The sequence below is a fragment of the Scaptodrosophila lebanonensis genome, unplaced genomic scaffold, assembly GCF_003285725.1.
Source record: "Scaptodrosophila lebanonensis strain 11010-0011.00,11010-0021.00 unplaced genomic scaffold, SlebRS2 tig00000001-arrow-pilon, whole genome shotgun sequence".
Lineage (NCBI taxonomy): Eukaryota > Metazoa > Arthropoda > Insecta > Diptera > Drosophilidae > Scaptodrosophila > Scaptodrosophila lebanonensis.
This window is the reverse complement of record NW_022060529.1, coordinates 10,729,506-10,757,419: the sequence shown is the minus strand read 5'-3', so window position 1 is coordinate 10,757,419 and position 27,914 is coordinate 10,729,506. Positions and strand designations below refer to the sequence as shown.

The 27,914-nt window shown below is 36.0% G+C and overlaps 1 protein-coding gene across 2 annotated transcripts; it reads left to right on the top strand.

Annotated features, from left to right (window-relative positions):
- The first annotated feature begins 550 nt into the window (after positions 1–550).
- LOC115634354 (tubulointerstitial nephritis antigen-like) lies at positions 551–27,914 on the top strand. Of its 2 annotated transcripts, none has more exons than XM_030532014.1 (4): positions 551–693; positions 25,722–25,909; positions 25,973–26,958; positions 27,034–27,914. In XM_030532014.1, exons 2-4 carry the CDS (start codon positions 25,747–25,749, stop codon positions 27,178–27,180), a joined length of 1,296 nt encoding a protein of 431 aa, XP_030387874.1. In that variant the 5' UTR covers positions 551–693; positions 25,722–25,746; the 3' UTR covers positions 27,181–27,914. The 2 variants fall into 2 exon arrangements, with proteins under 2 accessions (XP_030387874.1, XP_030387873.1); XM_030532013.1 differs by lacking the exon at positions 551–693 and adding an exon at positions 24,070–24,218.

Genomic DNA, 27,914 nt, shown 5'->3' with positions numbered 1-27,914 from the left:
CAATTAATGTTTGCTGGAACTGCTCTCTGCTCGGTCTTTGCGCGGATGCGGTAAGTCCCATTAGGGCTAAGAAGGCCTGCAGTTTCTTTTGTTTGTATATTTTTGGCGCGCAACTTAAAAATTTTGCCAATTCCGCGCCGGCTTCTGTTCTTGTTATTTTTAGTATTTTGTGTGCTCAGCAGAAAGCCGAAGCCGTTTAAAGTCCGCCTGTAACTCTTGCTCTTGCCGTTGTTGCTGCTGTTGCTGCTGCTGTATCTACATACATACATATATGTATGTATGGATTTTTGTTTGCATGTATGTATAAATGTATTGCCGGTTCAACGCTGCGTTGGGGCCTCAAACTCGCGGCTCAGCTCCCAGTCAGTCTAATGTCTGTCGCGACTGTGAACGCGTGTGCGGCTTCAACTTTTCACACTCATTTTTCTCTGGTTTGCTGCTTACATTTTCCGCCAAGAGCCTGCGATTGCTGCCTGTAACAGTTTACTTGTATGTGTGAATGTGTGTGTTTGTGTCCATATAAGTATATACTCGTATATGTGTGTGTGTGTGTCTGCATTGAAGACAAGAAGTATTAAAAAAAAGAAAAATAACCGAAACGGCGCTTAAGCAAATTGCCTTCAAATAAACCAAATTAAGTTGCTTTCGTTGGCTTTGTGCGGCATTAATTGTCAATTCGATTGTTTCTGACAGGTAAGTGTGACCGAGCAGTCGAGGCGGCGAATTAACCGTTTGATGGCTTGATTGAACACCCTGGTGAATGTGAATGCCTCAATTGGGCAATATTCTCGTACATTGTGTGCAAATACAGATACTCGTACAATTCTTTGCCTTTGCTGCTGGTCCGAATTACGAGTGGGCTTTGTTTTCTGCCTGTTGAGTTGACTTTCTGCCCACATAGCGTACAGCAAATTAGGAGAAGTATACTGGAACTGGAGCAAACAGTTAAAAATAGCAGTTCGGTCCCAAGTGGGAGACTGAGATTCGATATGCATGTCTGTCTTTATTTCTATTACTATTCCCATTCCTATCTCTACAAGTAATTTGCATTCAAAATAAGCTTAAGAGATAACATGCAAAATTTCATTGTGGTTTGCTTCAATATTACACCTTTGCTGGTTGTATAAATGTATTATAATACACATAATAGTACAAGTATAAACAATGTAAGCAAATTGTTTAACATAGTACGTTACTAAGAAGGTACGCGATTAGTTGTGGGTTTCAACTTGCACCGCGTATTCTTAATTATTTTCAGATTTAGTTGACTTCCTCGTTATGTAAAACATTTAACAAGTAATTGAGCACAATGCATGATTTTCCCAAAATTCAATTAGGCATATTAATCTTCCGAGAAAAATAATGACATAAGAAATATGTAGATTATTAATTCGGTTTCATTCAAATTATTCAAACAACTTTATTACAGAAGGAGCTGTTTTGAGACTAAAAGCCAATAAAATCTGAATTTTCCCATTAAAACTTCTGAACTGTATTTGAAAATTTCAGACAAAACAAAATGATTTACGACCGCTTGAATCTTTTGCGCAATTTTAAAAAATTATTACTACAAGTACATACAATGGATTTAAAAGCATTTAACACACATAAAACGAATTAAATTGAATTTCTGAAGATCAGAATCTAGAAGTTTTCAATATAAAAGTAAAAAACAGGATTACAAAAATATTGAAGGAGAGGCAAACATAATGATTTAAATTCAAGGCTCACTCCATGTGAACAATACCCTATTTTAAGACTTAGGCGAAGAAAGCTTTATAGTATTCCACGCACTTTACTTTTTCCAAAAAAATAAAGTTATCGAAAATCTTTGGAAACTTCTATTTGTCATGGAACGCAATAGAAAGTATGATAATAATTCATGTTGACTACTTGGTAGTTGGTTTTGCTACTTGAAACGCCCGCTGAAACCTTGCCAAGATCAAGTTCAAGCGGCAAGCAGTGGGACAGACGGACAGTCGACGGTCGAGTTGGCCATTTGGCCACACCGAGCCACTCAAAATGTTGGCCAAAAGGCAATTCGTGGGTGCCGATGCATTTTGCATGATAAAACGATTTGAAACCGAGCCGCCGCTGTTGCAGATTCCATCCAAAGCCAAGTTTAGTTTAGCGGAGTCAAGCGATGCGAAGCCACTGGAGTCTAGAGTCGTCTTAAATGTAGGCTAATACTGGCACGTTGCATTTCACCGAAAAGTAAGCACGATTGTAATCGATCATCGCGGGCATGTTTTCTCCTTATACAAGTAGTATTCGAACTCATACTCGTAGATGTGAAATAACTTTGCGATTCGAATGGCCAGCTGGTGCTTGTTCGCGTTTTGCTACAGTTAGCATTTACATACATTTGGCGCCTGTGTTTACTTTTGCTTTAATACCTGTCTGCCACCTTCGCGATTTGCATTTGCCAAGTCCATGCGCCACGTATCTCATAGATGCAATACATCGATGTATGCAAAGGTGTGCAGAGGTGTGTGCTTGTGTGTAGTCATGCACATGCTATTTTATTTGCACTTATATGTACACACATACAAGTACAAGTATATAGTATTGCATCATTGACCCTGAACTTGAGCGAGTCGCGTAATTTCCGAGCACATTCTGTGCCACTTTACGAGTATCTCGATTCCTTCGGAACAATCCCAACGTTGCATGTGCACTTTAAACGCTATATTTACAGTTTAGCAGCGTTTTGACACTTAATTGCATGCATTTAATGTTAAATGACGTTGTACAAGTATGTAGCTTATTTAATCACCTGGTGATCGAATTGAATTGTTTGTAGTTATGATAAATACACTGCGCAAAAAACGATTATGGCCGAACGAACCGGACACGCTACTTTGGCACATCGAATTAAAAATGCCCGAAATATAAACATTTAAATGTAAATAAGCCATATTTATGGTATTATCGCCCGTTGATGGTGTCTTCTCGCTAAGGTCAACCAGATTTTGCATTACAAAGTAACCGCCGATCGACACACAACAGGAAAACCCATTTCTACTCGAGCAAAGTGTAACAGTCTCATGGGATGGCCATAAATTTTGAACTAACTCTGTTTGTTTACAACAATATCACTAAATAAATACAAAAACCCGCCGAAATTTGAGCGAGCGAGCGAGCGAACGAGCAAATAACAAACAAATACGCAAAACATAATCATCTCTGATCCGTTGACAGTGAAGTTCCGGTAGGGGGCAACGGCTCCCGCCCCAAGTGCCGAAGGTGATTCGCGGTCCGCTACCTGTCTTGCGCAGCTAATGTCGGCGCCATAGGCCCCCAGATACGATGATGTCATTGGCAATAGTGTCGTTTTACGATCCCACTTGAGACTTTGGGTTAAGCATATCCAGCCCAGGTAAATGGCCAGTTAATGGTTACTAAAAGACTCACTCTTCGCATTTTACTTTGCAACCAGCTGCTGAATGCTGCCGAACGGGCTTGTGATGGTCCCCATTTCGTTATACTCCCACAATTTATTCCAGTTTTTTTATTTTGAATAATTTCTTATCGCAGCACGCCACACTCTCTGCAGTCCGATCATTTAAAATTTTGAGTCCATATCTTTTTCTCGTTGCGTTGGATATTCTACTCTGAACCTATGCAAAATTTAAATGCTGATTTATTTTTAATTGACTTCTTTCGCATCCCAGTTTTATCGCACGGTCAAGTTTAATGTTTGAAAAAAATGCCTGCTTTCGTTTATTATAATACTCATTCCTTTCATTATCTAACTCACAATTTCATTCACATATTTTCATTTATATGAATTAATTAATTATGCATATGATGAATACCTTTACTCACCAGTAATGTGAATTCAATTAATGCAGCATTACGTCAACTGGCATTTTTGTGAAAAATGACTCACACTCACAAATATTCAACTATAACTACGTATCCCATAAATAATTTCACTTAAACTTAATTTTCCATAGCATCAACCAATTTCCGTTTCCGATCTCAACTAAATTCCCAGCTGTAGTTCCTTAGAATTAATTAGCTGTTAAATTTCGTTTTAATGGATATAATTATTATTTGCATAGAATATACACGTATAATTTATAAAAAACATCAATTAGTGCTGAACTTTTTAAAGTGTTCTTTGCAATGTCTTGATAGCCATTTCATTTGGAAATCATTATTAAAACAAAGTGTATGTGTTCAACTATTTTTTGGAAAACCGAAATGCCAATAAAAATGAATCGGAAATTTGAAGATAAATAACTAGCCCATCCAGCAGTATTTCAGAAATACTATTTCTAAACAATTATTACTGAAATTCAATTTCCTGGAAACCAGTTTAAATTCTTATAAAAGTATTAAGCTATGAATTTGATAAAAGGAACAATGTAGAAATAAGCGACGAAAATGGGTAATCTTTAATATTTTAGTAGCAAATGTAAAATGCAATGTGCTTCAATGATAGTGTTTACAAAGCTCATCTCAGCTCAGACATAAAAAGTTATTAAAACCCATTCAATTAATTGCTGTCGTTGCAAATTTAAAAATAGCACATATATTTTTGAAAATACACTCGTATTATTTGAAACAATTGTCTATTCATTATCATTGTTATCGACTGACTAACTTTGTTATTTTTGCCTTCATTGTTCATTTTTAAGCTGAAAGCTTTGCATATTCAATGAATCAGTAGAAGATTTTGGCTGGAATGTTACCGCGTAAGCTACCGCCCTCCTCCCCCCTCCAGCGATCCAGCCGCTTAAGTTGCCGCATCGCTTTGATTCGATGTCTAATATATCTTCATCTAAATTGCAGCGCCTGCGGGTGTATTGTGCGGTAAATTGTTGACGTCAACGTTGGCTGCCCATTGCATAAATCATTTAACTAAGATACAAAGACAAAAGATTGCGACTATGCCCATCACACACAATGAATGGGTTTTGGCGGGCACGCGAAACACACGCGGCGCCTATATCGTTAACAGCCACAAAAAATTCATAAAAATGCATAAATAACTTAGTCGTAAGCAAATTATAAACAGAACGCCTTTATTAGGGCATTGGCAAGCGCTTAGGTTGAAGCGAATGACTTAATAAGTAGCTCTTTATTTTCTTTTTTATACCCTGTGCTCAATGACTGAAAGGGCATACTAGTTTTGTGCGAACGTATGTAACATACAGAAGGAGCCATATATATTTTTGATCAATATTACAAGACGAGTCGATATAGCCATGTCCGTCTGTCCGTCTTGGAATTTTCAATTCAAATTTAGCAAACACGTTCCGTTAGTTGTTATGCGTTATTATTTTGTTGTTGTTTGTTGCTTTCGCTCAACCCTGAGCTACACAGATATACTCACACAGATAAGGACAGAATATTGAGATAATGTATATATATTATTAAAACAGTACGCCTCTATGTACGTGTTATGTATTTTTATTTTACTTAATTCGTTTATTATAAAAAGATATTACTCAAAAAATTTGAAAAAAAAAGTTTTTGTTTATTCTTGTTGAGTGGGTACAGGGTATTTAAAAGTGAGCCCATTCGACTTTATCATTACATTCTTGTTTTTTTACAAATAATTTACTGCTATTTCTGAGTGCTTGGGTATTGACCCGAACAATAGTCTGTTTCTGAGTTTTTGGACAGGAAATGACTTGTCCCTCTAACCATTGATTTTTATTTTCGCGAAGTGTATTTGTTTTGAGTCATTGACAGCGGCTTTCAAAGCTACGCACACATCCACAAATATTCAAACATTCATACATATTTATTTATTTTATTATTTTGCTTGTATGTATGTTGAACGTGACGCTGTCATTAGCAGAGCGCCGTTGTCATTTAAATAGCTTGCTGCAAAAATATGACGCGATTTATTCGATATGCGGCAATTAAAATGCAAATTGCAATAAGTGCGAGTTCTATTCACTATTGGCTATTCGTTGTCGGTATCTCTGTCGCCGTTGTCATCGATGTGGCGTTGAAATTGAATATTGCGCATACGCACGGTTGAGCTGTTCCGTTTTTGTTTGCTTTAAAGGTTATTGTCGAGCATTTGAATTGCAAAAAGTTGCACGCTAAACGAAACGAGTCTTGGAGTGTTACATGCACGAAATTGACACATTTCAGATATTTACAATCTTTCAAATTAGCATATACTTGTCATTGATTTCAAATGACTATCATTCACATTTTAAACGATGTGCCGTCTTCTGGCCAAACTCATATTTATCTCATTATTTTATTACCAATTATAATTTATGATTGTTTGGAAAACAAAATGTCATGCTTTGAAATCTATATTTATTTACGATTGTGCAATATACATACATATTTTTTCGCATGGAGCTTGCATTACTTTCTTGCTTCTATCACCCTGATATTTTATATATTTCGTTTTTGTGAGTCAATTAGTTAAATACCGTATCAACAGGATTGTTACTAAAAAGTGCCATTATCTCTCAACCGTTGACTAGCCGATGAACTTTGAATTTGTTTACATGAGTAACATTTAATAAAAATATATTACTCGTTAGCTTATACGTTTCTTTTTATCAAATAAAAGAAAAGTGCACCATTTTCTGCCCTATATACCCGGTTAGGTAATTAATTGAACCGGACGAATTTATATGTATTGTATAGTTATTTACAAAAGTTGAACCATTTCAAAATACTCTTCTGTTCAGAGTAACTCATTCATAAGTATATTTAGACATTAAAAACATACATGTTATATTCACAGTGCAATCAGTCACGAAAGTCTGTCGATACTTGTAATCTATGCCACGGTTTCAAAGTCGTCTCATTGGAAATCATGTGAAACGCCCACGCGCCTCCCCTACTGATGTGATTTGTTGCACAATCCAATTCAATCAGTTTTAATCATGCGATGGTGCTATGCAAGTATTAAATTGTTTGCCTGTCAGCAAATAAATCGACTAGACAGTCGCCGTTCAATGTGCTTCTATCAGAGATACAATCGCTGTAGCTCAGTAGCTCATCTCACAATTCCGATCAAACCAGTTTGGGGAGACAGAGTGAAATAAAAAAAAACGAAATGTGCGAATTTAATCATCGGACTAAATACACACATATAGTACATTCACACCTACATACATACGTCCTATACGTGTATGTCTATACATTTAAATGCTGATAATGCGGCTGTGACAAATCACTTGAGTATGCCGCCAAGAGCAGTTGAGTAAACCTTTTGAACAAACACGGATCTGGATATACAATGGCACTGACGTCACGCCCCATTGAGTTCACAAATATCTGTATGTACATACTTAATAGTAAATAGTCGTAGACATGAACTTGTTTGCTTCACTAAAAATGCGTTCTATATGTTTTTATTGTCTGTACTGTTGTTGTACCATTTTAGAGTTAATTAGCAGTTCACACCTCGGCACTTATCAGTTGCTAATGCTCATAAAACCCACTATAACGGATCGGCGCCACTTGTCTGGCGTATTCGCATATACATACACGTATGTATGTACCCGCGTAGGAGAGAAGTAGCTGCGATGCTATGTACATATTTAAGAAAAATATGTTAATTGGAAAGTTAAATGAAAGTTGAAGCCCTCCGACTTGCGAATTATACTTTGCGGATTGCTCCGATAATTTTTTGGCACAGATAATACCAACATTTCAGAGAACTTCCAACAATAACTACAACAGTCAGAAAACAATGATCTTCTATATGTATGTATGTATATGTATGTATATAAAACAGTGTGTCATGACTGACTGACTGATTGGTGATCAACGCACAGCCCAGACGGTAAGCTAAGGAAGCTGAAATTTGGACTCAAGTAACCTTTCATAGCGTAGGCTGGCGATAAAAAGATTTTGGAAAATTCGAACTCCAAAGGAGTTTCCTGGAGAAAGAAATGTTGGGGCACAAAAGGAAACTGCGTCAACAGCCCACAGCCCAAACGGTAAAAGCTAGAAAAATGAAATTTTGGGCTCAATTACCATATCATAGTGTATAGTAGGTGCGCACTAAGAAAGGATTTTGGAAATTCTGGCTCTAAAGGGTGGAAAACGAGCTCCAAAGTTTGTTTGAAAAATGCACATTTTTCAACCGATCGAATTAAAACGTGGTTTCAAAAATCAATAAAAGAATACAAATAAAACTGCATACTCGGTTTATTGAAATTGGTCTTGGGGATTGAATTATTGGGGTTTTTTCTTCATTTTTTTTCAAACGAAAAGTTTGTGTTATTAATGTTGTCCGATCGATTTCAAATTTGGTATCCGTAATCAACATAACTATGTATATCTACAAATTGGCATTCAACGATTTTCGAAATATAGAAATACATATGTTTTTTACTTGGCATATGCAGCAACAATAAATAACAAAGAGCGCAAAATATCAGTTGGGGACTTCACATAAACACACACAGTGACAGGCTCGCAGACACAAACAGAGATCTGCAAAATCGGTGGTTTTTATTGTTCGTGGCAAAGTTCGTTTAAAGTAAGGAGATACTCTAATATATATTCCAGTTTTTTGCACAAAGTCTATCTTAAACAAGTAAAAAAGCTAAAGTCGGGTGTCCCGACTTTGAAATACTCTGTACATATGTTTAGAATAATTATAGAAAATAAAAAAATTAAGAAAATAAAAAAAAAATTTTGATCGATTTTACCTCTCTCGGTATTCGAACTCACGTAAAGGGTGTATAATTGCACATTTACATAGCAATTGCGTCTGTGTGAGTGTATGTATGCCTATGCGCATCAATTCGTGTCTGTGTAAGCATTTTCGAAGTCAACCAAACAGCAACATCAACAACAGCCGCGGGCAGCGCTTGAGCAGCGCTGCATCAGCAAATATATTTATGGCTATAACTTCTTGTTAAATCGGTCTATCATAATGAAATTTGGCATACGGACACATAATAACTAACTGGGGGTATTTCCAAAATTTTAGTTCGAAATTCCAAGAATTACGGGAGTTAGAGAAAATCGCATTTGCGGGGTAGAGGGGGGAGGGAGGGGAATTCCAAAATATACATTTTCTGCGTATTCACATAAGGCATCTGGGACTAAAATTTGGTGTTCCTAGGTCTTATAGTCTCCGAGATATAGGCGATTATACGAATGGAAAATCGGGAAAACCCCCATAGGGGGGAAGTGGGGGGGAAAATCAAAAAAATAAAACAAACTCGTATAGAATACACACATAACGCATCTTCGTGCAAAATTTGGTGTCTCTATCTCTTATAGTCTCTGAGATCCAGGTGTTCATACGGACGGACAGACGGACAGACAGACAGACAGGGCTAGATCGACTCGTCTCGTCATGCTGATCAAGAATATATATACTTTGTGGGGTCTGCCACGCCTCCTTCTGCCTGTTACATTTTTCAGCTCCCGCAAACCTAATATACTCTTGTACATTTCATGTACAGAGTATAAACATTGTGTGCATAAAATAAATTTATATTTAACGAAAAAGTAATATCAGTCCTTGGAAATTGGACTGCCATATACACATGTATACAAGCATAAAATAAAATCGTCATTCTCCTAATTATTCAATTTGCAAAGAAAAATTTGTGTATCCATTCCCCAAAAAATTAAAAATTTGATTAAATATTGCACGATGCATTTAAAAAATAATTTATGCATATGATCAATGAAAAACCCTTTGCTAAATTGTACAGCTTTTAATTCTAGAAATTATTTGCCTTGATTTATCCCTATCATACTACATACAAGTACATATATGTATACATTAATATATATATGTACGTATGTACATATGAATGCACTTACATACATATAACCATACATAGTATTTATTGTACTTTATGTCCTAGCTCTCGAATCGTACCGAAGTAATTTGCTATTTGGGTAATGAACTCTTTAGAAACTTTAGAGTGTCGGGAGAGAAATATCATATAGTAAATAAACGTATAATTGTAGGCACAAATCTGAGCCAGCAACGACGTCAAGACGGGTATCATATATGAAATAATGAATTCCACAATAGAAATACGAATCGCATTAAATTTAGTGGGTAACGGACTGTAACTGAATCCCCATTAAATTTCCAGAAATACAGTTTACAATATGTGACTTGGAATATTCAAAGAGTGGCATTACTTCTGTTAGGCATATACTCGTACATATCTGTTTTTCAAAAATAATTGTTAATATGCGAGTTATGAAGAATATACTTGCTTCTAAAGTTGTTGTAATAATGGTTCATCTGTGGCGTGACTATGTCGCCTGTACTTCCTTCTACGTATGTACTTAAATATGGCATTGACAATGACTTTTAGCCAAAATTAAACGAAACAGAACAAAACAAAAATTAAAGAGACAAGCATTTGTATTGTGAGCACAAAAATAGAATTTCAACTAATGTTTTTAATTGAGTGCAGAACATTTTTATTGAAACCAAAAGTATTCAGAGCAATTTCGAATGCAATTAAATAAAAATAGCATTTTCATTTGCTTGACATTATTGCGAAAAAGTGAAACTACAGAAGGAAGGAATTGTGCTTTCAATCAGCAGGGTGAGCAATTTACACATCCATATATATTGGTACATTTGTACTTGTATTATTTGATATTATTATGCATTTATCTTGCAGTTCAAAAATCAAGGTATTCAAATACATACATTATTCATTATACATACATATAATTAGCAGAGCAAATCATTTGGTATGAATCATTTGTTAAATTCGGTAATAAAAAAATAGATTCCTATAAATTTATTTTACTTGCATTCCCTTTTAAACGGATTGTCTCATGAGCAATTACTCTTTAAACTAAATTTACAGTAAATTGATATTACTATGTGCATAGACTCGTCAATTTACTGGACATCATAAATTAGGGGCACAAAACTTTCCCTTCTGCGAATTAGGTCGCTTCGTGCATCTAATTTTTTTTTTAAATTCAGATTCAGCCGTACGAGAATATGTATGACAAGTATTAGGTGGGACTGCCACGCCTGTTTTTGGGTGCGACATACCCGTACATTCGCAACAATATACCTAGATAACATATCTGGTCTTGGCAAATGATAACGAAAATATTTGCAGGGTTCGAAATATATATTTATTATAGGACTACATTTAAGAATAGTCTAATAAGACATGTCCACTGCTTAGAACTTTCCGTTAAGTCCTTAACGTTTGCCAGCCTTGGCGGTGGTCTGGGCTGTGACTGAGGCCAGGGCGAGAACTACGACGAGGAAGACTCCGAATGCGAACTTCATGTTGATGATTTCTGTGGTCTTTCTGTGTTACAGGATTCCGAAAGAGGTACGACTTTCCCTTTTATATGTTTTTTTAAGTCATACGTAACTGTTTTACGTAAACGTAATCGTGCGACTAATTTATATTTTCCGATTCAATGTAATTCAATATACTTATAAGACTGAAACTAACTTAAAAAGAGTGATGAAATCCGAATCAAAAAAATATGTCACTGAGCCCATAAAATTATTAAGAAGATAAATGAAATATAGTAGGATAAAAAGGCATTTTAAATAAACGCAAGAAATTTTTCATAGCCTTTCCCATTAACAATGTAATGTTCTGTATGCAGGCATATGCATATATATATATATATATTTGTAAATATATATTTCTTATTTGAAAACTAAATTTTGTCCAACTCCACATGCATAGAATTAAACAATGCTTATTTATAAAACACTTACGCCAACAAAAATAAAGCGCAAAATAGTCTGCAGTCCCCCAAAATCACAAAACAAAACAAATAGGCAACACAAATATCAACAAACAGCGACCAAAAGCATAAATTAGAACAACAATAAAACTTCAACGATTGTTGTTTTTGTTGCTGTCGCCAACATCGACACTAGCTGGGATTATATAGCGTATAATCATAATAAAAAGTGGACGCATTAGCCAAAACCAATAGTGGAGAGCACTGCTGTTAACAACACTATGTTACGGGCGGCAGATGCGTTACAGTCGCTGCTAGGTCTGTTATCTTTATGTAGAACGTTTTTTCATTATTGTGTACAATAATTCCCAACCTGTTTATGAGCTGCTTGCCTGGGTTAGTCATATGGCTGATCGAAGAACTCGCGAGAAGTGAAGATTGGGTTGTGCTTGCATTGAATGCTTGAAGGCGTTGTTCGCCCAACAACAAATGTTACGACAATAAGAACAGCCTTGATACCGTCTGATCTCGCAGTGCTTTTTATAATTAATTGAAATTTGGGTGAATTTTGTTGATGGTAGAGCTGTCTAATACTTGTCTGCCACGATGTGGTTCTCGTTATCTAAAAATCAAACTATTTGTATGAAAACCTTCATTTATAATTTTGGATAAAAACATAGTTTTATTTGCTCTTTCTATATAACAATTTGCAGACAGTGTGTTTGTTTCATCAGCTCTTATTAATACTATATGCATCTAGGTTTTCAGTTAAAAATGCATATCTAACTGATGACAAAGTTTCCAAAGCAAATGTAGCAGTAAAAGGGCAAAAATAAAGTATCTCATGCACCGAGTAAAAAGCCGCGGATTTTATCATCTGTCTGTAAAAATTATGAGATTTAATAATCATTGTTCCCAGATGATTGACAGCACACCGAATTAGGAAGCGTCTGCTGCTGTCATATGCACAAAGGAAATAAAACTTTGTAGGTGCATTAATTACGACTAATCGCGCAAATGAGCGATGGCCGAGCACACAGTGTGTGGGCGTCGAGTGCATTCAAGCCAAAATAGTGATAAGTCTAGTCAAGAGTACGAATAAGGCAGGCAGAACAGCAAACTCTGTTTGGTACTACGTATTCGAACTCACAACTTGCTAAAAATAACAAGTTACACATGCCTCAGGTGCTCAAAATTGTTTTCAATAACCGCACTAATAAATATCAACAATGAGTAACGAAAACAAATTTATTTTTGTTTCGCGCAGCATCTACAACAGCAAAAACAGCAAAAACACATGGGGCTGAAGAGTACAATGCACAATGGTTCACCATGTACTTATGTAGACTCTAAAACATTGCCCCTGATCTCTGTTTTTCTTGAAAATAACATAAACACATGGAAATAGATTTGCAAATATGTTTTTTTTTCTTTAAGAACTTAAAAATTGATTTCTACTCACAACTTCTTGTTTTGGGTTGCTCAAAATATTACAGCCATAACTTAGAGTTTCTCCGCTAGTGGGAAGTAATCATTGTGTTCGATCCGCGAAACTTGATTTAATATAAATAAATAATAAATAAAAAAAACTCGTGCTTCAATTTTCAATCTGATTATTTGTCCTTTTTGTGCTCGACATCTAATTGGCAATACTTTTTTCAAAATCCACAAAATTATTGTTTATTGATTATACAATTTTATGAACATTTTCAGTTTAGCGAATCTAAGATATTAAATAAAAAGGAAAAAAGGGGCATACGTTTTATGCAAAGAGGCTTAGGGAAAAAAAAGATTGGAACTTCAGTTCAAATAAATTTTGTAAATGTAGCTTACGAATATGCGAAGTTAAAATTTGTACAAAAATAACTCGCTTATCTGACTGATTTGCAAAAAGTTGTTCCTTACTCAATTATTTCTTTATTTGTGATCGAGAATTTCAGAAATTCTAAAAATTAAACAGTTCCCCATTCAATTCCAATTATCCAATTTTGGCACAAATTTTCTCAATATCCCAACACGGAAACAGCACACATTAACAAACAGTTTTAATTCCGAGGCGTCCATAAATATTTTTTAGTCTTCGCATAGGTGCCCGCATATATACAGAGTATTTGGCGTTAATTGTTTGGATGAGCCCGTGAAGAATTAAATTAAATGAACCACCTACTCTTGCCCTCCGCCTCCTCGTTAATCGTTGCTTACGTATCATTTGTATTTTATTTGTTTTAACAATGACGTCAAAAGCGCACACCAACATTTTTATTACGTTATTTTGGTCGCTGATCATACATAATCCGTTAGTAATTGTAATCTATAGCCTAATCGCATGGGCCGTAAAATTTCGATAATTTGTCGGCCATGTCCGACATCACGATTAGTTATTTGCTGGCCATTGACAGATGTTTGTGGAATGAGGCACCAATTAGCAAAGAATTTAAAGCCTACAGGCGCCATATACCCACCATAACGTAATCTCTGACTGGTTTAACATGCAGATTGGAATTGAATGGATCGGAGTGATCTAAATTTAATTTGCGTCATGAGGTATTGGCCAGACAGAAATAGAGGCACAATAGAAATACCGTAAATAAATAATTTGAATTGATTCGCAATGAGTGTGTGATGGGGGTGAGGGGTGCTCTTGTACCCGGAAATTCGATTAATAAATAAATTAAAAATCAAACAACAATAATAAACCAATTGTCAAAATGTCAAATTCCAAACGTTTCGTCTTTGTTTGCGCACAAGGCGCCATAAACGAAACAGTTCTTACAAATAAGCAGCTCTCATTGATACATACATACATACATGGATGTACATACAAGTATGTACTACATAAAGAAATGAATTTACATACATAGGTTCTTCTGCTGACCACTTGTTTTGTTTGTGCTGTCGCCGCACTTTTTTATAACACTAATAATTCGCTCTCAATGTCAGTCTGCAAACTGTTTGAATTGCATATAAAAATTTATTGAAACACATTTAAGGAAAAACAGCGCCGAAAACAAAGTCACCAACAACAGACAACCTAAAGAAGCGCTTCTCTCTGCACTCTTGCACTCTTGAAGTACGCAATTGAGATCGAAACGAATCGAATAGGAATTCATTGCTATGTGTGGTGTTATGCCAAAAATTATAGTTTATTACCGAGCGGCCCCTCAGCTGCCCTCCAGCTGCCGATCATTCTCAATTCCTCTTTGTTGCTGCCGCCGTCAAAGTCCAAATAGGTGGTACATAAAACAATATGCCCCGAGAAGGGGTAGACATCGGTCGAACTAAGAATTTAATTTAATTGGCTGCTCGGTTCGGTTTCGTCATACCACCTACTAGGGTGCTATGAACGGGGGAGGGACTGCTGGTATCCGTAATTTGAATATCGCGTGCAAGCAATGACGGATTTTCAATGTCAATTTCATTTTTATTTCGCTGCAATGCAGTCATAAATTCCAAAATTAATTGAACTATGCCTAGGTGCAAAAAATTTTGCATACCCAGAAAATGTTCCGCGTATCGTTGCCAAGAATGTCTGTGTAAATTAATGGGGCGATCTGGCCGTGCAAAGGTGCATTGGAATTAGCTGAAATTCTTAAGTGTTTTTCCAAGGTTAGTTTATTAGGCATCCAAAATCCAAAATATCGCACCCAAAAATAATAAAGCATAGGTCACCTTCTTTCCACGAATATGGAATATTAGAAAGGGAAAGTACCGAAAGAAACCAATCAACGGTTAATGTAGTGAGCTAGCAAACTGATAGGCAAAAACCACTTAATTGAAACAGGACAATCACTTTTCTCTCTGACTTACATATAAGATTACAGCTGGCAGCAGCGATAAAAACTACAAGTGATCAATCATTAAGATTGAATTTGCGGAAATTAAGAATTCAATAAAATTAAGTAAACTTTTGTGAGAGCAAGAAGGAACTTAGACTAAGCGAGTTTCGATATGCCTCACGATAGAGCACGTAATGAATAAGGATAACAGGAACCATGAGGGGCCCTGTGACCTAAAGGATTATATGGAGTGCCGTGTCTCCTTTGGAATATAACAACAATCAAAAAGTCTTCACTTAGCCAATCTACATACATATGTATGTATACTTGTACATAAATATTTGTATAGATTTCTCTATGAATATACAACGAGCTTTACGAGCAAGCGAGTTAAATCTGAAAAGCATTTGGATTCATTACCGAGCGATATTCGCAATTAGAAGCTGTCACATTTGTCTTTGCCGGAGTTAACGTTGAACCGAATTTGTCCGACGCTTGCGCTGCTTTAAATTCTACGCACAGCGTAGAACGCCTACAACATATTGCGTGATGCGATTGTTGTACGCTTGATCGAAAACATATCTTCTAATTGAATTTTACAATTCCTAGCATTTTATATTTGGGTTATATTGTATTGCGTAGTTTAAATAAAAAAAATAAAATGTACTTAATAGTTGTGATTTATTATGGTGCGCATGTTAAAAAGGTGAGGATGTTTGATACGTGTATATAAAATAGGGGAGAAAATGTGGATAGTATTCCCGAATAGAAGACCTAGTGGATGATGCTTCTGCTGTCTTACCTAGCACCTGCTAGTTGAGGTTTCTTGAGAAACTATGCATATATTGTGCAACTAATTTGCTGATTTATTAATTAAGGCTGCGATGGAAGGTAATTTAAAATCCGGAGATTTGCTGCTGCCTCATGTCGTGGAGGTCAAAGCAGAATCATATTATCAGGATCATACAATTTATCGAAAGAAACATAAAATTCACATTGCACTTATTGCCTCATTGATGGCTTTAAAGTTTAAACCAATGTATGTAGGTGCACAATGATATATACAAATAACGTCTACATTAATACTGATAAGCAGTTACATGTTGTGTTATTTAGCTGTACTTGAACTAGTTTCTTTTAACAAGTGTCTGGGCCGTTATCGAAGCAATCGAACAGCTCAATATCTTCCGCATGGTAGCGCCTATCAGGTGGAACCATATTGGAGTGTCTCTTCGCATATTTTACTCTTTTTTCATTCCAAGCTTTTGAGGGAGGAAGGCTCTTTAGGTGTTCATTTTAGCCGCCTACCTATTTTGGAATGTTGCCTCTTACATACATATACATATGTATGTAACTCGATCGTAGCTACACCAGACACCGAGCCATACAATAACCTTCAGTCACCCTTCGCAGTCTCCAAAGATTTCTAGAGCTTTTTCGACTGAATATTTGAATGTATTATGTACGACGCGACAGTGCTCGTAAAAGTGCAAATGCCTAATTAAATATGGCATAATTGTTTACAAATATGTGTGTATCTGCTAATTGAATGCCTAATCATGACGAAAACGATTTCATAGACTTGAGGCACATCATCGATAATAGATTGAGAGATACACCCTGGCTTAATCTACGAGTATCGAGGCAGCACGCGTGAATAAATTCGCGATTGCTCACTTGATTTCCAACTAATATAGTTGTTAAGTATCGAGACAGCACGCGTGAATAAATTCGAGATTGCTCACTGGATTTCCAACTAATATAGTTGTTAAGCATAGCTTCGATTGATTTATAAATTGTTGCGCAACAAGCACTAGAGAGTGGGTGACGCCATTACCAACTGTGTGGTCATAAGTAATCGCTGCCGGTTTGTCTGCTCATTGTGTTCGAAAGAAATAACATTTTTTTGTAGAGGTGAACAATTTTTAATTGTAGTTTACATTCAACATGCTAAACTTATGTAAACAGGACCTTCAACTCCTTAAGGGGCCTTCGTTGGCGCCTTGGGTTGCGCGTTGACTGAAGCCAAGGCGAGGACTGCAACAATGAGGACTCCGAATGCAAACTTCATGATGCTAATTACAGGTGCGGTATACTCGTACTTTATAACAACATATTCGTGTTGTGTCGCCTTTTTATACAATTTTCTTGACTTGTTATGTAACCGTGTCCAATAATAAGTGCGAGGATTGTTGTTAGCCGTAAAAGGTTTCTTAAATGTGGCAAATTGATTTCTAGGAAAAATTTGTGGTAAAAATATATTTTACGTAAGCCTTAACGTTCAGCAGAGGAAAGCCGTTACCAACGGATTACTTGTATAACATGGAATGTAAATGCCAAATAACAAATTTGGAGAAGGATATAAATTAAAGCTAATGTTCTAAAAATAATAAGCATGGTAATTCTCAATGACCATATAAAGTAATGATAAACAGAGCAGTCGAACACGGCTTACGTCCATGGAGGACATAAAAAGCAAATAAAATAAAACCACTGAGTAAAATACCTCAATATCTAACGCACCATAAGCCGATTTTTATAACCTGTACCCAAAAGGTGAAAGGGTATACTAGTTTTGTGCGAATGTATGTAACAGGCCAGAGGAGGCGTGGCAGACCCCACAAAGTATATATATTCTTGATCAGGATGAGAAGACGAGTCGATATAGCCATGTCCGTCTGTCCGTCCGTCTGTATGAACGCAAGGATCTCAGAAAGTATAAGAGCTAGAATAACCAAACTTGGTATCCAGGTTCTCCTAAGAGAAAGGACGAGTTTGTGTTTTTTTTTCTGATGAAACCCCCCACTCCCCCCTATTCACAATTTTCTATAACTCCCTCCATTCTTGCAATTTTGAAATAAAATTTGGTAGACATCCAGTTACCAAGTTTCCGTATACCAAGTTTCATTCTGATAGGTTAATCAGAAAGAAAGTTATAGCCATATAACCAGGCCCAATGCACACATACATACATATGTACAAGCACACAAACACGCATATACACGATTCTGATGTAAATGTATGTATGCATGTATGGAATATTTAATATTTAATTTATTTAATTAATTTAATTTAATTTAATTAATTAATTAATTTAATATCTTTTTTTGTGGGGTGGTACAGTGTATTTAAGAGTTGAGCCTGCTCGACTTTAGCATTCCTTTCTTGTTATGACTGATAACTGCCAAGAATTCTGCTAAAATGTGTAAACAAGCTTTTTAATAAGAAAACTACAGAAACACGAAACAGGACCAAATTAAATTGCATAATAGTCTACACCAAATTAATCTTTTAATTTCAAGATAATTTTTTTTAATTTTGACTTCATTAACATAACATGTATACTTGTTGAAACATACAGGGTGCGCCATCTTTTATGTCGGTATGTAAACATTGAATATCTTTGAAAATAAACAACCGATTTTCAAGTATGAGATATTTTTATTTAATTTGGTTCTGTACAATTTCTTGAACTGAGATTTTCAACACTGGTCTACTCAAGTCAATCGGTTCACAAAGTTATTCATTATTTACATACCGACATAAAAGATGGCGCACCCTGTACATACTCGTATATCAGAGAAACCATAATCCAACAACAACAAAAATATAATTAAAAAATAAAAAGCTGGATAAAAGGCGACTAAATATAACCTTAACAAAAACACCAAAAAGGATTTATTATTATTGTACTTTATTTTATATGAGTTATGAAGCTGGTTCGAAAAGAAAGTATGAAAAAAATAACATCTTTATAAAACCATATTTGGAAGACTAAAGCTATAAAAAAAAGCAACCAGTAGAGCTGAACAATTTTTATTGTAGTTTAAATTTCACATGCTAACAGTTCTTGTATATGCGTATATTTGACTTTAATAGCTCGAAAACAGGACCTTCAACTCCTTAAGGAGCCTTGGTTGGCGCCTTGGGTTGCGCGTTGACTGAAGCCAAGGCGAGGACTGCAACAATGAGGACTCCGAATGCAAACTTCATGATGCTAATTACAGGTGCGGTATACTCGTACTATATAACAACATATTCGTGTTGTGTCGCCTTTTTATACAATTTTCCGGACTTGTTATGTAAGCGTGTCAAATAAATAAGTGCTTTCCGTTCCGTTTACTGTAAAAGGTTACTTGTATAACTTGAAATGTAAATGTCAAATAACGCATTTGTGCAAATATGTAGATACCCAGCTATGCAGGTCTTAGTTAGGTCTTAATTCAGGCTGAATTGATGTTATTCATATATTTATATACATACAAGTATGTCATTGCATTGTTTGTAGCGTACATTAAACTGTAGCTCTGTATAAAAGTAGATTCTGAAAAAGGACTCTTATGAATGAATATAAATTGAAATGGAATATCGTTGGCAAGTGGTCTGTTTTTTAAAGGATCTGTTAGGCTTCATTATATCATATTTATATAACTTTCGTTTCTTACTAGAGCGTGCCGAACTTCGTTATTATATATGCAGAAGGAATCAATTTGTTATTGTTATTGGACACATTGTTAGAATATTATTTACGACCTAAATCAGTTAGTTATAGTTGTATAATATAGTTGCATAATAGTTCGACTTGAAACACTGGGTTAGTTACAGCTTTAATTAGGGCCGAAATCAGTTAGTTGTAGTTGCACAATATAGTTCGATAATATAGTTTTATTAGAAACAAAAACGTATAAAAGGGGTACCTAGCAGAATTGAGGATCTACCTGATCTCACACACCTACAAACGTCAAAATGAAATTCGCATTCGGTACCTCGTCAGTCAATGCAGTCATTACAAAGGCACGAAAGCGCTACGAACCTCAACGAAGTAAAAGGATAGTAAAATAAGTTGAAGGATCTTTTTGTGACCAATAATTATTTATATGTAGTCTGAAAATAAATATATATAATTTCTGAAATAAGCAATATTTTTAAAATTTTGATTTTATTTCCGCTTATTTAGTCTTGAGTTCGAGGGGTTTATAGTTGATCCCATTATGAATTCATTATTCAGCTATGTTTGACTGTCGTCTATCTGTTCTTCTATGTGAACACAAGGTCCTCAGAATGAATAAGGGAGCATAAAATACCTAAGCCCAAGCCGTTGTTTTTATTTCCAGGCATTCTGCATGCATAAGACTGTCCAAAATATGTTTCCGTTGTCATTTGTTATATGAAATGCGTTAATTTTGTAAGCATCACGAGTCGAGTCTTTGCAAACATATCCATTTGTTCATCTGTGTGGCCATATGAACGTCGCGAGAATTTGAATTTCTTGGATGTAGTTGATTATCACAATTGTTTATAGTTTAGTTTATTTTGTTATAGATTGAATGAATTTTGATTTAAAAATAATAGAATATTTGTTTTTTAGAAATCAAGAAATTAAAGAAGTTCGTTTTTAATATTGAAAATATTGACAGCACAATGATTGTCTCTAGGAAAACGTAAGAATGATGATGGCAACCTTTGTAGTGAGAACTGAGAATTAACATAATACCGTAGACCCTTTTATTAAAACTCATTTGCATATTTATCCTTCTCATATCAAATACATACACACGTATGAAGAGTTTGAAATATGTAACCATAATAATATATTATTAGATAAACTATGTAGGACACATAAAGAAATCAATATAATATAGTCATAAAAAAAAACAATATGTGTAAATTTGTAGACTCTGGACGATCGATTTTATATTTAATGATAGTCTCGTGGGTAATCCTGTGATCCAAGAAACACAAAAAGGAGGCTATGGATATCTTTTGTAGGGATGACGAAAGGTGGACGACAGTGGCCACTCAACTATAATCAAGGACCTAATCGAATCCATAAAAAGCGATGGAGGTATAGGGAAAGATGTCACGCCGGAAAGTTTAAAAAACACTTCAATTCAGTGACACAGCAACGCAAGCCGGATACGCTAGTTAGCTATAATTTGAACCCTTCTCCAAATGTGTTATTTGACATTTTCATTCCAAATTATTCAAGTAATCCGCTGGTAACGGATTTCCTCTTCAGAACGTCATGGCTTACGTAAAATATATTTTTACCAATTTTACCATGAAATCAATTTAGGAAACCTTTTACAGTAAACGGAACGGAACGGAAAGCACTTATTTATTTGACACGCTTACATAACAAGTCCGGAAAATTGTATAAAAAGGCGACACAACACGAATATGTTGTTATATAGTACGAGTATACCGCACCTACAAGTATATTTAGCATCATGAAGTTTGCATTCGGAGTCGTCATTGTTGCAGTCCTCGCCTTGGCTTCAGTCAACGCGCAACCCAAGGCGCCAACCAAGGCTCCTTAAGGAGTTGAAGGTCCTGTTTTCGAGCTATTGAAGTCAAATATACGCATATACAAGAACTGTTAGCATGTGAAATTTAAACTACAATAAAAATTGTTCAGCTCTACTGGTTCCTTTTTTTTATAGCTTTAGTCTTCCAAATATGGTTTTATAAAGATGTTATTTTTTTCATACTTTCTTTTCGAACCAGCTTCATAACTCCTATAAAATAATAATAATAAATCCTTTTGGTGTATTTTTATTAAAAGTTTTTGTTAAGGTTATATTTTGTCGCCTTTTATCCAGCTTTTTATTTTTAATTATATTTTTGTTGTTGTTGGATTATGGCTTCTCTGATATACGAGTATGTATGTATCAAAAAGTATGTATGTTATGTTAATGAAGTCAAAATTAAAAAAATTATCTTGAAATTAAAAGAGTAATTTGGTGTAGACTATTATCCCATTTAATTTTGTTTCTGTTTCGTGTTTCTGTAGTTTTCTTATTAAAAAGCTTGTTTACACATTTTAGCATAACTCTTGACAGTTATCAGTCATAAAACTCGGCTTAATGGTGCCTGAGATATTAAGTTATTTTACTCAGCGACGTCTGGCAGTTTTATTTTATTTGCTTTTTATGTCCTCCATGGACGTGAGCCGTCTTCGACTGCTCTGAATACCAGCGTATGTTCAATTTTGTATGAAAATTGAGAACGTTGTGGTTCGCAAGTCCGACCTCATCGCTTTCTTGGGACAACATTTAATTTGTGTAAAGTCATTCCAATTTCTTAGATGATCAAATTTTGTGGAACATTTGGACTAGCCCTAGCAACAAAATTACAACATATCGACTTGAGTCCAAATATGGTGGGTAACCAATCAGTGACTAAGCAATACTTGGAAGTGTACAGAATTTATACCAACGGCTCTGCATTGAACGTTGCAATTTTTTTTGGCACAGAAACGATTAAATTAAAGCTCCTCGCGATTACTCGTAATTAACGACAAATGCCAAAAGTATCACAAATTTCAATGCCAAGGCCTGAAGCCACATGCTCGAAATACATAACTGAAAAGCCAATAGTCGCACTTTTGCTGTCAAATAATTCACAATAAAAATTAATACTTAAAGCATGCGCCGCACAAGAAATAATTCAACATCGTTGTCTTCTACATATACACATTTACGAGTATGTGTGTACATATGCATGCATGTACTTGTATTTTTGAATATTACTCGTGGCTATAGTCACCTTAGATGTCTTCAACAAGCAAATCATATACATATGTGCATAGTTGATTAGTGTAGATATCTACAATTTCAGCCAACAATCAATTGTCAGTCTTAATAAACATATTTATACTATGTTTCTAAATTTCACAAATAGTTTATATTTTCTTTTGATTGCTGACTTGTCTTGTTCTATAAAATTTCACATTTATTTAAATTAATCAGGGAGCCGGGTGCAGGCAAACATAAACATGAGATCATGCTTAAACAAATATGTTTGCACATTCAATTGTTAAAACTTTCAGCACTGAAATTTGTTAAGCAGAACAAAAATACCATATAAGATATGGCCTAATTATAAAAACTCATGCGTACGATGGTAAGGAAAAGAACAAATATGTACATAACAACTTGCGAATATTTTTTGTAGATAACTTTCTATATTTCTATCTACAAGTAGAAGTATACTTATACATGAAAAGTATAAATGTGTTGCAAAATTGACAAAGTTTTCTAATTGATAGCAAATATTGCAATAACAAATTTCTTTCAATATTTTGTGTACTCAAGTATTGGCCTTGAACTCAGATTGCAGCTTTTTATATACTCGTTTCGCCCTATCTATATCAAACATCTTGGAAAACACACTCATACTTGTATGTACATGCATTCAAATGTACCTTTGAGTGTGTGGCATTTATTCGTCATGCTAGCGCAGTCCAAAGTCACAATTAAAAATGACAAAATGTTGAATAAAATATACTCATCCCACTTGGATATGTGCGGGGCGTGGGTGTGAGGATCTCGTTTAACTGTTGCCTGGCCATACGTGACAATAATACGGTCGAATATTGGCCCTAAAATACCTGCCCACTACTTAACAGCTCACTTTTCTGGCACTGTCCAATAACAGTGGCTGTCGCGGCAACAGAGAGAGGCAGAGACAGAGAGAGAGAGAGAGTAAAGCTGACGTCTGCGTTGACGTTGACGTCGACACCAACACCTACAACAATGGCAACACTTGATCGGGGCCGCAGCAGCGGTAGCAACAGAAACGTTGGCTTTGTGGTGTCCAATATTTCTTACGGAATTCAGTCAGCAGCGGACCGCGATCAAAGTAACAACACAAGGAAGAACAAACCCGAATTGGCAAACTTATATATAATACGAACATATTTTAACGTATTTCTATATCAGATCAAAAATTAAGCATACAAGTAGTATTGCAATCATATTGATTCAATTGTGCAAGTGAACAAAAGTTAGTATTTGAAAATGCATTCAAACTGTTGTTGATCTAAAAGCACCATATAAAATATTTTTTGAATTAATTGATTTACAAAGATCGATTTAACTTTTAGTTTAAATAATTTATAAAAATGGCATAAAACAGTTGCGATTAATAAAAGTGCACAAGAAAGTGGACAAAGAAAAAATGTCCGTGTTTGAAAATATACAAAAATAATGATGTTGCTTAACTAGAATTTCGTATAAGTTTGAAATTGATGAATGTGTGGCTAAACTTGATAGCTAATTGCTTCAATAATTGAGTGTCTCCATAAAATAAATTTGATATTAAATTAATGCGCGCACCTTTATATTTTAATTCTAGCACCCCGAAAAATTTAGCATGTCCGCATTAAGATGCAATCTTTCTATTAGCAATTAATTTTGAAATAGTCAAGCCTAAATTAATTATCACTAAATTAAAAACGGGTTCAGCCTCAATCGTCCAATCAGTGAAAATAAAACCAAATTGGCCAAATGAGTATGTACATAATTAATAAAAAATGATTAGAAAAACGTTCGACGGGTGTTTGTTTGTTTGTTTGCTGATTGGGTTCTGTGAATCAGCACCTATTTATAGGACCAACAATTTTTAAGATTAAAAACTGTAAATAAAAATAAATATAAAATGTCGCCTCTAGACCTGAAGTCAAAAACAGGAAAACTATTCGAAGTGTTTATTTATCTTAAAGATTTGTTTGTTAAGTAATCATATCTCGTTCTAAAACCGAAACAAGTTTGCGACAATCGTCTCGATTATGCTCCGATTGTAAGTTTTTTTTTTATTTCTTCTCCAGGGAAAGGCGCCTGCTTCATAGGTCTTGAATCGCGTTTTTCGCTGTATGTGCGCAATTTTATTTTTATATCCAAAATTTTTTTCATTAATATTAACTGACGTCATCAGAATTTTTGAAAGTTAACTGTTAAATGCTTAGCTCCAACAAGCTTGTTCCAGCCAGCCAATAACTCAAAAAGCAAACGAGCAAGCAAGCGTACGAGCGCACGAGCATGGCATAAAATTTTTGATGAGCGTAAAATTTCGAAGGGTTTTTGTTTAAATTGTATTTATTTTTTGGACTCGCGGGTAAAAATTGTATTACCATACAATGCTCCTTCTCTAATTACTGAAGAATTAAATAAATAAATAAATAAAGCGAAACGCAAAAGCAACAAATTGGGAAGCGAACGAATCACAAACTTGTTTGCCAAATGATGACATTTTGTCTGCTTCTAAAATGTTTGCATGTTTTCTATTTACGCGATTATACCTCATGGCGAGTGCGTAATATAAATCAATTTGGCCATCAAAAACTATGCAAAATTTGCGGCCACTTTCCATATCTTATCGCCAAACTTCATATTTCGCAAAAAATTGCTTAAAAAAATACGCAAATAGTCGAATTTGAGTTTCCAACGAATTTTGATAACAGAAATGAATTATTTTCTCTCTCGTCCCCCTCCCCCACTGTATTTTCAGTTGTATTATCCAAATAGTGGAAGTAATGGCTGCCAAAGGCGCCGTACCTGTGTTGCTGTTGGCCACAGTGCTGAGCGCTGTCCAAGCCTTTGATCACACACTTCGACGAGACTTTCCGGGACCATACTGTGCTCAACAAAACACGTGCTGCCAAAGCCGCCACGATGGCTGTTCGCTGCCAATTTCAAGTGAGTCGAAAGCTGGCTTATACCAGCATACAAATAATATTCAAATTGCTTATACTTGTACAGATACCCTTTGCTATTGCGACGAGTTCTGCGACCGCAACGACTCCGGGGATTGCTGTCCCGACTACCGATCCTTTTGCTTTGGCGAGGCTGATCCACTGCTAAGCTGCGAGCACAACGGCGTCTACTTTCACAAATTCAACAACACGTGGGACAACTGCAATGAGTGTCGGTGTCTGGACGGCGGCGTAGTGCAGTGTGATCAGGATCTGTGTCTCACGGACGACGAGATCATTCATAGCGTGAACTCGATAAATGAGCTGGGCTGGTCGGCACGCAAGTATGACAAATGGTGGGGCCACAAATACAGCGAAGGTCTGCGCCTGCGCCTAGGCACCAAGGAACCCACCTTCCGCACTAAGGCTATGACGCGGATGAAGAATTCGGCTGATGGTTTGCCGCGCAGATTCAATGCAGTGGAGCAGTGGCCCAGTTATATTTCGGAAGTGCCGGATCAGGGCTGGTGCGGCTCCTCATGGGTGTTGTCCACCACCTCGGTGGCGTCTGATCGCTTTGCTATACAGAGTCAGGGCAAGGAGGTGGTTAATCTTTCGCCGCAGCACATCCTCTCCTGCACTCGCCGTCAGCAGGGCTGTGATGGCGGTCACTTGGATGCCGCCTGGCGCTTCCTGCACAAGTCAGGTGTCCTTGACGAAACCTGCTATCCATATGTGCAGCGTCGCGAAAAGTGTAGGGTGCATCACAGTAGTCGGTCGCTTAAGGCTAACGGCTGCAGTCCCGTGCCTGGCATTGATCGCGACAACTTCTATACTGTGGGACCGGCTTACATCCTGAACCGCGAGGCCGACATCATGGCCGAGATCTATCACTCGGGTCCTGTGCAAGCCACTATGCGCATTTACAGGGACTTTTTCTCCTACTCGGGTGGAGTTTATCGAAAGACAGCAGCCAATAGGGGCGCACCCACTGGCTTCCATTCCGTCAAGCTTGTGGGCTGGGGAGAGGAACACAACGGCGTCAAGTATTGGGTAAGTATCGAGGGATTGAGCATTATACTGAAGTATATACTATATATAAACGCAAATCGTATTTTTGTTTTACAGATCGCAGCAAATTCGTGGGGACCTTGGTGGGGAGAGCGCGGTTACTTCCGTATACTACGAGGCACCAACGAGTGTGACATCGAGGACTACGTCCTGGCATCTTGGCCATTGGTGTACAACTACTTCAAGGCCAAGCCGGTAGCCTAGAGTGCAAGCCTATAGAGCTAAAGTTATGCTGCAGTAACAAAGTTATCTCATTCTTCAAAATTTTTCCATTCTTTTTAAAATACAAATCGGCGCGGAGTTGAGCATAAAGTTAAAGGTATGCGGAAATGAATAATTTGGTTTTAATTTAGGAGCCTTCCTCTTATATGTATGTTAGAAAGTTAGAATAGCTTTAAAATCGCATGAAATCGAAGGAACACAGCTCAACTCCAAGCACGAATTATGGCCGTGTAATACCCCAACCCGGCAAATAATACTCTAAAATTTTGGCTTAAGATTTTCCCCACTGCTTTGCTGAATTTATTCCAAGTGATTGATTTAATTGAACTCGAAACAATAGTGAATTAAAAACACGAAACTGCCACATTAATACCGCCCCACCCCCCCAAAACTGCCAAAACGAATACGGTTTGAAATCTTATTAGTGATTTTTTTCAATTGGAATGAAGAAAGGTGTCTAAATGGAGGGTGGAACCTCCGCCTGAAGCTTAATTGGCATGTGTATATTCTTCACATCAAAGAAACGACAGTATAAATATATGTATTTCAATATTTGTATTCATTAGTGAGTTCTCAGTGCGATCCCCGAATATTCAAAAACATATATATCGCGTATCGCATATTGCTATGATAAAATATTTATGTAATTTTATACAATAAAACAAATTTTTGTCTCGTATACTCATTTGAATAAAAATTAACTGTAAGTAAAACCA

Coding starts and splice junctions, on each gene's coding strand:
- LOC115634354 (XM_030532014.1), top strand. CDS start 25,747: ATGGCTGCCAAAGGCGCCGTACCTGTGTTGCTGTTGGCCACAGTGCTG. Junction 25,910..25,972: donor CTGTTCGCTGCCAATTTCAA/GTGAGTCGAAAG, acceptor ATACTTGTACAG/ATACCCTTTGCTATTGCGAC. Junction 26,959..27,033: donor ACAACGGCGTCAAGTATTGG/GTAAGTATCGAG, acceptor TTTGTTTTACAG/ATCGCAGCAAATTCGTGGGG.